This window comes from Sceloporus occidentalis, unplaced genomic scaffold, assembly GCF_023333645.1.
Source record: "Sceloporus occidentalis isolate IW3139 unplaced genomic scaffold, rSceOcc1.0.p SCAF_27, whole genome shotgun sequence".
Taxonomy (NCBI): domain Eukaryota; kingdom Metazoa; phylum Chordata; class Lepidosauria; order Squamata; family Phrynosomatidae; genus Sceloporus; species Sceloporus occidentalis.
In genome coordinates this window covers 4,787,256-4,796,783 of record NW_028317007.1, presented here as the reverse complement: position 1 = coordinate 4,796,783, position 9,528 = coordinate 4,787,256, and the positions used below count along the sequence as shown (strand labels likewise).

General features: G+C 41.2%; 1 protein-coding gene across 1 annotated transcript in view; it reads right to left on the bottom strand.

Moving 5' to 3' along the window:
- Positions 1–5,126: 5,126 nt before the first annotated feature.
- LOC149299874 (LIM domain only protein 7-like) overlaps positions 5,127–9,528 on the bottom strand; it is a 65,138-nt gene continuing 60,736 nt past the window's right edge. Inside the window, exons 30-33 of the mRNA XM_089485838.1 lie at positions 8,739–9,026; positions 6,890–6,998; positions 6,047–6,149; positions 5,127–5,149 (exon numbers count right to left, since the gene is read on the bottom strand). Of these exons, the coding sequence (XP_089341964.1) occupies positions 5,127–5,149; positions 6,047–6,149; positions 6,890–6,998; positions 8,739–9,026 (523 nt within the window). The remainder of the gene's footprint in view (positions 5,150–6,046; positions 6,150–6,889; positions 6,999–8,738; positions 9,027–9,528) is intronic.

Below are 9,528 nucleotides of genomic sequence, written 5' to 3'. Positions count from 1 at the left end.
TCCTTGCCCCCCCTGTTGCCCCCCTGCCGAATTTGGAATAAAGTCGCAATGCGACTTTAAATCCCGTCTTTTTTTTTAAATTATTTATTTATTTTAATGCGGAGGAAAGAGAGGGTGCGGCCCGCGTAAGATCGGCAGCCAGGGCAACCTCGAGCCCTGCTACTTACCTGTGGGAGGGTCTTCTGTACTGTATAGAGGAAGCGGAACCTGACATCACATGACTCTGCTCCAGTCCTGCTTCCTCTATGCAGTACCAGAGAACGCACAGGGAGGCCGCGCCCCCTGCTGAAGTCTGTGAGCAGCATCGAGGAGCTGCAGTGCAGGTAAGGGGGTGGGGAGGGTGTTGGAATGAGTATGCGTGATTGAGGGGATTAATCTGTGAATGAATGAGTATATGAATGAATGAGTGTGTGTGTGTGAGATAGCATGGATGTGTAAGTGCTGGAACCTAGGCATGATGGGACTGTGATTGCTGTTAGCAATCACACTCCTATCATGCCAAGTCAGCCAGTACATGCTGAAACCTAGCTAGCTGCCCCCCTTGTGTATTGATGCTGCCAGCAGTATGGGGTCTGCACATCACTTACAGCCACCCTGTACCAAGATGTACTGGCTGACTTGGCATGATAGGAGTGTGATTGCTAACAGCAATCACAGTCCCCTCATGCCTAGGTTCAAGCATTTTCTGGTTGGATGTGTAAGTGCTGGAACCTAGGCATGATGGGACTTTGATTGCTGTTAGCAATCACACTCCTATCATGCCAAGTCAGCCAGTACATGCTGAAATCTAGCTAGCTGCCCCTCTTGTGTATTGATGCTGCCAGCAGTATGAGGTCTACACATCACTTACAGCCACCCTGTACCAGCATGTACTGGCTGACCAGGCATGATAGGAGTGTGATTGCTAACAGCAAGCACAGTCCCATCATTCCTAGGTACCAGCATTTACTGGTTGCCTGGGTATGATAGGAGTGTGATTGCTGTGTGGACGCCAGGGCTGGCTTTGGGGTGTGCAACCTGTGATCTATGCCTGTAATTTAGGGGGTTTTAAATATACCTTTTAATTATGTGTTTTTATGTGAATTCCAATTGATCTATACCTGCAAAGCTGGTTTTTCATACATTATTTATGTATACCTGCAAATACAGTGTTTGTATGTCTTATTCAGTTGATTAATACCTGCAATGCTGTTTCCATGTATTTATTTGATCTATACCTGCAATGCTATGTTTCATATACTATTGTATACCTGCAAATACAGGATTTGTATGTCTGATTCTGTTTATTTGATATATACATTCAGTGCTGAGATCACAAGTGAATTTCAGTTGATCTATACATGCATAGCTTGGTTTGTGTGTTAATGTGTTGATCTATACCTGCTATCGGCAGCAGGGACTAATGTTAATATATATAGGCAGCAGGGGCATCAATACACATGGGGCAAAAACACTAAGGGGGGTATAAATGACAATGCAGTGTGAAAAATCCATCCTGATGTAGACGTCTGTGACGTAGATTGTGTCCTGCTGTTTGTGTGTTTTTGGTTATCAGTGTAGCAGAGCCTGTCCTCAATTGTGTGTTTATAGGTGTTGGTGTGGCAGAGCCTGTCCTGGTGTGTGTGTTCGGTTGTCAGTGTGGCAGAGCCTGTCCTAGGGTGTGTGTTTGGATGTGAGTGTGGCAGAGCCTGTCCTGGTGTGTGTGTCTGGGTGTCGGTGTGACAGAGCCTGTGTTGGTGTGTGTGTGTTTGGTCATCTGTTTCCTGGCACTTAACTTACAGTAGGAATTATTTAATTTATATTTATCCAGAGATAAAATGCCCTCCTGAAGTTGTAGTGACTTCAGGGGACAAAACGTTCAAGGCCCTGAAATCATTTAGTGGAAAAGTTATTTATTGTGTTATAATATTTATTTCAAGGATTAGTCGCACTCAGTTGTGGCTTCTGGCTTCCCATGTTGAATGATCAAGTATTATTTTAGCCCAATAACAAAAGTATAATTCCATAGCACATTACTTTTGGAAATTATTAATGCCCCCCCAGTTTGACTGTGGTATCTTGTGTGCCCCCCTATATATTGTTTCTAGAGTCGCCACTGCTTTTAACAAACTTCACGTTTTTCACAAACCATGTCAAGCAAGATTCAAGCAATTTGTTCCATCTGCTTTGCACTTTTTATGTGCTCCCAGTATTCTCCAAAATGTATTTCTGCCCTTTATTTTTCCATTTCATTAAAAGGATTCCACCACATCTGGTTAGGTTATTCTAGGTTTATAATTTGCCAACTGAATATTTAACATAAATTACACATTCTTAAAGATGCAATATGGTATTAATCTAACCACTAGTACCACGATTTCTTATTTCTGCAATTCCACTGAAATATCCCCTAAGATTTGCGATTTATACAAGTAATTCTAAAATAAATCTGCCATAAATTTCCTGTTTTCATATCAGGAACATTCCTGCTCTGTCAGCCCACAAAATGTCTTAGATCTCATCACGAGGAGCTAAAATATAGTTGAGAGTTACAGAATAATAGCTCTTGGCTACCATTAAGTAAAATCTCTGAAGTATTGTGTTACATGATCACGAGTTTGTAAACTAACCACACAGTTTTTGAAAAACAGAGCTGGAGCTGGAGCTGGTTGGAATATATATCGCTTTTTAAACTTAAAAGGGAGACAGTTTTTTCCAGGATGAAAAATTGCGGTCTCCATTCTTTTCAGCAATAAAACATTAAAAATGGCTAAGATAGTCACTTTTGTCTTAGGAGGGTGTGCCTGGGAGGCATAAGACTTCTTATGTGTCTTTAATCTGTTGATTGCTGTACCGCATATTCCGGCGTATAAGACAACTGGGCTATAATATAGAGTTTGGGCTATACTCGCCATATAAGACTACCCCTCTAACCAGTATACAACCAGCCAATCACGGCAAGCGATGTACCTTACTGGTGATTGGCTGGTTGTTGTATACAAAGCCTGCTTGGATTGGGTGGGTCAGCTCTCCCTAACATATGCCTGTCCACACACACATGTATAGACATACACTGCCCTCACATACCCCTTCCTTAATACACATACACACCAGCTTACAAACACACATATACTGCCCATACACAGACATATACATACATACACTGCCCTTACACACACACTAATATATATATATATATATATACACACACATACTAACATACACCTGTCCATACATACACATTTATACACTGCCCTCACCACACCCCCCTGCCTTTACACACACTGCCACTCTGTGTGGGTGTGTCCCCGAGATATGCTGCCACTCTGTGTCCCCCCCGAGATGTCCCCCCCTCCTCTAGACTTACCAGTGCAGACTCCCGGAGTACCGGGTGTCTTGCGGGACCGGCAGGGGACATCTATTCTAACGGTATACAACTTCCGTGCCGGCACTCCCCCGTGGGAATTCCCGGCAAGGGAGATTGTTAAAGCACACCGAGCAGACGTGCAGGCAGCGGGGGGGTTTCCGCGCATCGCCGCTGCCAGTGAACATCTGCGCGATGCGCTTAGACAACCTTCCGTGCCAGCACTTCCTCCATGGAAAATGCCGGCAGGGGAGGCTGTCTGAGCGTATCGGAGAGTAGGATGCAGGTCCCCTCTGCACTGCTGCAGGGGATCTGTATCCTAACCCTGCCAGACCTCAAGCTAGTTAGAGGGTGGTCGTGATCACGATCTTGCACCTACCTCGGCGCGCCCATGAAGACCGGCACAGGGGAGGCGGCTTCTCCGCTCGCCCCTCCCCTAGAGATTTGCGATTCTCCAGTCCGGCTCGATAAGTTTTAGTACCCAGCGTATAAGACGACCCCCGACTTTTGAGAAGATTTTCACGGGTTAAAAAGTAGTCTTATACGCCGGAATATACGGTATATATACGTAATGGAGTAAGTATATAAATTATTGATATAGAATAATATAATTGATATATCCATTTTAACCATCTTCACATATTATTGTGACTTTTAGGGCTACAAAACACTTACAAACAATATTCTGATCTCATAGAAAAGAGGAACATCAGTGGATAAAGAAGGATCAGTGGAAGGAGTTGGGTCCCCAAAGATAGAATGCCTCAGCTAAAGAGGTACACTTTGGTGGTATGCATTTTTAAACCAGCAAACTAGTGATTTCATTATACTGTACTTCCTTAAATCTGAGCTGCTAACCTCTATCTAGGATTTTTTTTTTTTTTTAAACAAATGTATGATCTACTACACGTAGATGTAAAATTAACAGGTAGATGTGAAATTTAGAATGACAAATTCTACACGCTGCCAGGAACTTGGGAAACGTGTTCAATCATTTTGTAGACCTCCCCAATAGTCCAGCAGCAGATAGGGTACAAGCGATTTAAAAAAAAAAAAAAAAAAGAAAAAAAGAACGAAGGGGAAACGAAATAAGCAGATGCAAATGCAGGCACAATAATTTTATTTACAAAAGTAAATCAGAAAATATAATATTTAGTTACAGAAATCGTTTTTTTTGGAAAATAAACATTTCCTCAACAATTTTCGAAAACATTAATGGAGATCCTTTTTTTTTTTTCTACTGCTTGATTTCTGCAAGGAGATTTTTCCAGGAAAGCGAGTCAGAGTTTGTAGCATTCCTAACCCTCACCGCAAAGCAGGTAAACACCTCCATTTGGTTTATAGATGTTCACATGTATTATGGAAGCAAAATATAAAGTTAGAGTGCATTTCAATTTAACGTCATTTCGTTTTGTGGACCTTATAGTGTCACAAACAGAGAATAAGGCAGCGATAGCCAATGCATTATTAAACTTTAAACAGCTTTTTTAAATAGCTTTTTTCTTAAACAAAAAACAACCCATTCAGACACCCTTGGAAACTCACAACAGCTGAAAGACTCAGAAATAGTTCAAAAATTAACAATAAAAGCTGTCTTTTTACATACTGAATTCAGACATTCAGAACACTGAAAGAGAATTACCTTCCTATAAATACAACACAAAAGAAAAGGCAATTACTACGTCCTATGTGATAGATAACACATGGCTCTTAGACATTCACATCCTGATCTGATCCATCCTCTTCTGCAATTTGTAGAAGTGGTTCAGCATTGATGATGTTTTCACATGGCTGTTGGCTGTCCAGCTGTCAAGTTAGGAGAAGAAAGCCAAATTAATGCTCATGGAATTAAATAAAGCAGTGAGAAACACATTGGTGGTTTATGTATAAAGATCAACTATGGTGCAAAGGCATAAAAGTTTAGCAACGGTCAGGGACATGCCTTCAATGCAAATGATTTCATAGATTCTTGATCTCCGTAAAGTGGAAAAAAACACTACACAACTATATTTGCATACTAATAGTCTTGAGATTAATTATTAACGCAATCTTCGTCTACGTTTTGCCGCCGGTATTCGGGTTGAACAACGAAAACGCACCCTTCGTGTTCCTTTTCATGTCCAACCGAATACGAATGCACAAGTCTACTCTCTACTATAAGTTGCCAGTTCCAGTACCATGAATTGTTTGCTTGCCGAGTGCTATTAAATGTGTTTATTTCCACAGGTCAAAGTTATGCTCATTAAAACTATGTCTAAACAAAGACACAGCACCATGTTTGATTAGATGCCGTCAATGGTAGCCTTCAGTTATATGATGCTAATGAGACTAGCTTGAGAGAAGAAGAGAAGTTCTACATTTATTTTAAATAAAAGACTTTGAAAAGGGCTGAAGATTTTTTTATGCATCCACGTGAACAAAAACCAAAATAAGATTAAAAAAATGTGCATATATATTACACACAAAAAACATATGTACAATATAAAACTTCACCTAGCATAGCTGAATTTAAATACCCTGCTTATTGCAGATCTGCATTGGTAGTATGTAAGCTTATGCTTTGTATTTATGTGTTTCGCCAAATAAAACCTAAACTGGCAAGCGATGCATCTTTCATTTATCCTCATTTATTCTGGGCCTGCATATATATCTGGAGAGCAGACAAGGCTTTACAGCTTCACTAGCCTTCTCACGCAAGCTTACATTTGAATTTGATGTAGCAGCTGTTGCAGTACAGATCATTGTTACGGATTCGGACTTCAGCTCCGGACTGCTTGCCTCCAAGGTCTGTTTCACAGGCAACACACTGTTCAGAAACGTTCGGAGAGAAAGACAGAATGTTTTACAAAAATTCAGCACGCTTCATCCCTGGACACAAGATGTTTTAGACAAATCCAACGTAAAAGTTAGTTACGAAAGCAGCCGGCAAAGCAGATTTAATAATTAATTAGTGATTAGGCAGTAGACCCCGTGCTCAAATTTTGTTATAGCTATAGGCAGGAGAAAGGAGGGAAAAAAATTGCGTTAGGTGGGAAGTCCAGCATAAGCCACCAAGCTCGATGTATGCGTACGATTTGGCACCAAATATACAGAAATCTTCCATGAAAATAACCTGCACATCTAGATTATTTATTCCTTGGAAAGTGACCCGTGTGTCGCTGTTGGCGAGGAAATTGTATCCTTATTGGCATCATTTCCCACAGCCACTTAATTTACTTCTATTATATTTATATAACAAGCTACTGCTTTATATAATAAAACAAATATTCAAAATAGCTTTGATTATTCCAACTTTTTTTTCTTGCAATAAATTTGAGTTCTATAAGGAATAATAACTGTCTATCCCAGATTATCCTTTTTTTTTTTTTTTTAAAGCATAAGGAAACTTTGTAAGCAAAGATATTTAGAGTCTTGGGAAAAGTGTAGGTTGCTTTCTAGATATGCAACTGGTCTGTTTCAATGGAGATTGCCTGAAACAAGCAAAATGAATAGTGCAGCTATTAATAATGTGCTCCGGGGATTCATTTGACTTCCCCGTGCTCTCACCTTAAAACAATGTAAATGAAAACAAAGACCAAGAGATTCGATGATCATGGCTGCTCCTTTGCCCAAACTGTTATTACAGTATGAGCACAACTTCTTGCCGCTCACTGACCTAGATACAGAACGAGAACATGACTGAGCCCTTCTTTGAAGTCTAAGAAACTTCTGGAACGCAATACCGATCAGAAAGATAAATAAACCCATGCATACTTTATCGGAGAATAAGTACATATTATATAAAATTAAAAATAAAAAAACATCAGAAAGTGAGTCATTGTGCAGCATGATCTGCGATCTGGGGGAATAAAGACTTGTTTCTCAATTAACGTAATAAAGGGAAAACTGTTAAAAAGAAAAAAAAAAAATTCTGATGGCTGATTGGAACCATTCAAGACCTTCTAGTCTGCCCCTTTATGCCTGATGTAAAGACGCAAAGCCTAATCAGTCCCTGATCTGGTCTTAGGTTCATTATATGCCTATCCTAAGCATGTTCAAATTCTCTCACTGTATTACCCTTTAACACTTCTGATGAGAGATTCTTTCAAGTATCTACCATCTTGTAAATATAGTAAAACCTTCTTACGCTACATCTAAGCCCGTGACCCTCCAGTTTTAGATTAGGACCTCTTGTTTTAACATTTTGCCTCCTTTCCCGCTTGTAACTAAGTCCCTTACAGAAAACAAAGCAATAATTCATTCCTTAAACCCAAGAGACTTTCAAGCAATTTAAAGCCTTCTCATTATGGTATCGAGAAGGCTTTACATTGTATGAGGGTCTTATTCGGGTTAAAATGCAGTGCACTTTGCCGCCCCAAGCGTTTTTTTTTTTGTTTTTTTTGAAGCGGAGGAGAGAGAGAGGGGCACCGAGTGGTTTTCGCTTACCCGCTCGGCGCCCCTCTCTCTCTCCTCTGCGGCGAGTTTCCCTGTTCGGTCTCGGTGCCGGCTTGTAATGCAGAGCGCCGGAAGTGACGTAAATTTCCGGCGCTCAGCATTACAAGCCGGCACCGTGGCATCACAGGGAGAGTCGCCGCAGGACTGTTTAAGGGTAAGTACCGGTGGGGGGGGGTAGATAATGCCGCCCCCCCCCGGTGTCGGCGGGGGGCGGCATTTTAAACTTCGCCCCAGGCGGCGTTAAGTCTTCGGCCGGCCCTGAATATAGCCATGAAAAATTAGAGAGCACTCGCCGAACCTGGGATACTTTGACACAGTTGTGGGCTAAGCAATAGATGGCCATATAGTGTGGCCAAATAGTGGCCACTATTTTTGCCTCCGATAGGTGTTTTTGAATGGTATAAGTTGGGTATGCACTAAATTCTTGCTTTGTTTTGTGTACTTATTGGTCATTATTATTCTAGCAGCAACCTGTGAGTCTCAATTTTTATAATTTTTAGGTTTTGCTCTCCTCTATTTTTTTTAGATTTATTGTGCAAAGCAAATCTGGTCGGGGGTAATTGGATTCCAAAGGGTACTTTGAGTAAATAAGGTGCCTCCAAGGTAGCACCAAAGTCGCCCATTGCCCATTTACCCCCATGCGGGCGTTTACTCATAGAGCTTATGAAGCAAAGTGAGTGCTGAGTTTTCTACTTTTTAATTTCCCTTTATGCAAGTTCTACTTCACATTCCTCCAGCTGTAACAGGTATTTGTACCAAGGCCTTTCCTCTGATTGTAGTCTTTATAAAAAAAAAATATACCGTAACAAAAATCCAATTTGTGCCTGCTTTCAATTTGAAACAGGTCTTGCACCACTATCCACGTGTATAAGGCATGGGAAGACTACTGCATAGTTATTCAATAATCAAGTTCCCATTCTGCTCTTGTAATCTGTACATTTAACACAACAATTTTGCTTACTTGCTTCGCGTTTGACTAGACATTTGTGTTGAGGCCTGCGTCCGAGGCAAACTAGAAGACACAGATGACTGCGAAAGAGATGCGCTTCTGACTGAGCCAGATGAGTTCTGCTGCAGACTGGAGGATGGGTTGCGCAAGTAGGTGCGGTTTGAAGTGGAAACGACTTGAGAAGAAGGACGACCGAAGTCTTGACTAGATGACAGGGAGTTGTATGAACCAGACTGATTCGCCCAAGAAGATTGTCTCCAAGAACCAGATGTGGAGTCTAAGTTATCCAAAGAGTCCCCTCTGAATGAATAAAAAATTAAATAAAATGTTTAACAAGGAGGAAGGATTTTGCCTAGTTAATCACATGCAAACACAGTTACCCACACATACATTTCAGTTACCACTTAGCTTTGAGTCTCATTGCGGACAAAACAGCTGTCCATGAGTGATCTGGCTATTGTACCTCCTTCCTCGGCTTTGTTTAAAGGCTGTTTAGTACAGCAGACATTTGCTCTAAAGGGATTGTGTATAAATTGGATATAGAGGCAAAAAAGTGATCGCTGTTAATGTTCGCATATGCCTACCCAGAATCCCCTGAAGTGAATGATGGCAAGAATATTTATTGCACAAATTTGTAACCTGTATGTCAACTGGAAAAAACTAGAATAACTAAAGTTATTTATGGTAGTACAGCATAACCCACATCACTATATACTGAGCCTGACAAGGGTAGGCCTCTGCCACTGAAGCGGCTTACCTGTGCCCCCCTCTGCCCCTGAAGCAGCCTGCCTTTGCCCCTCTG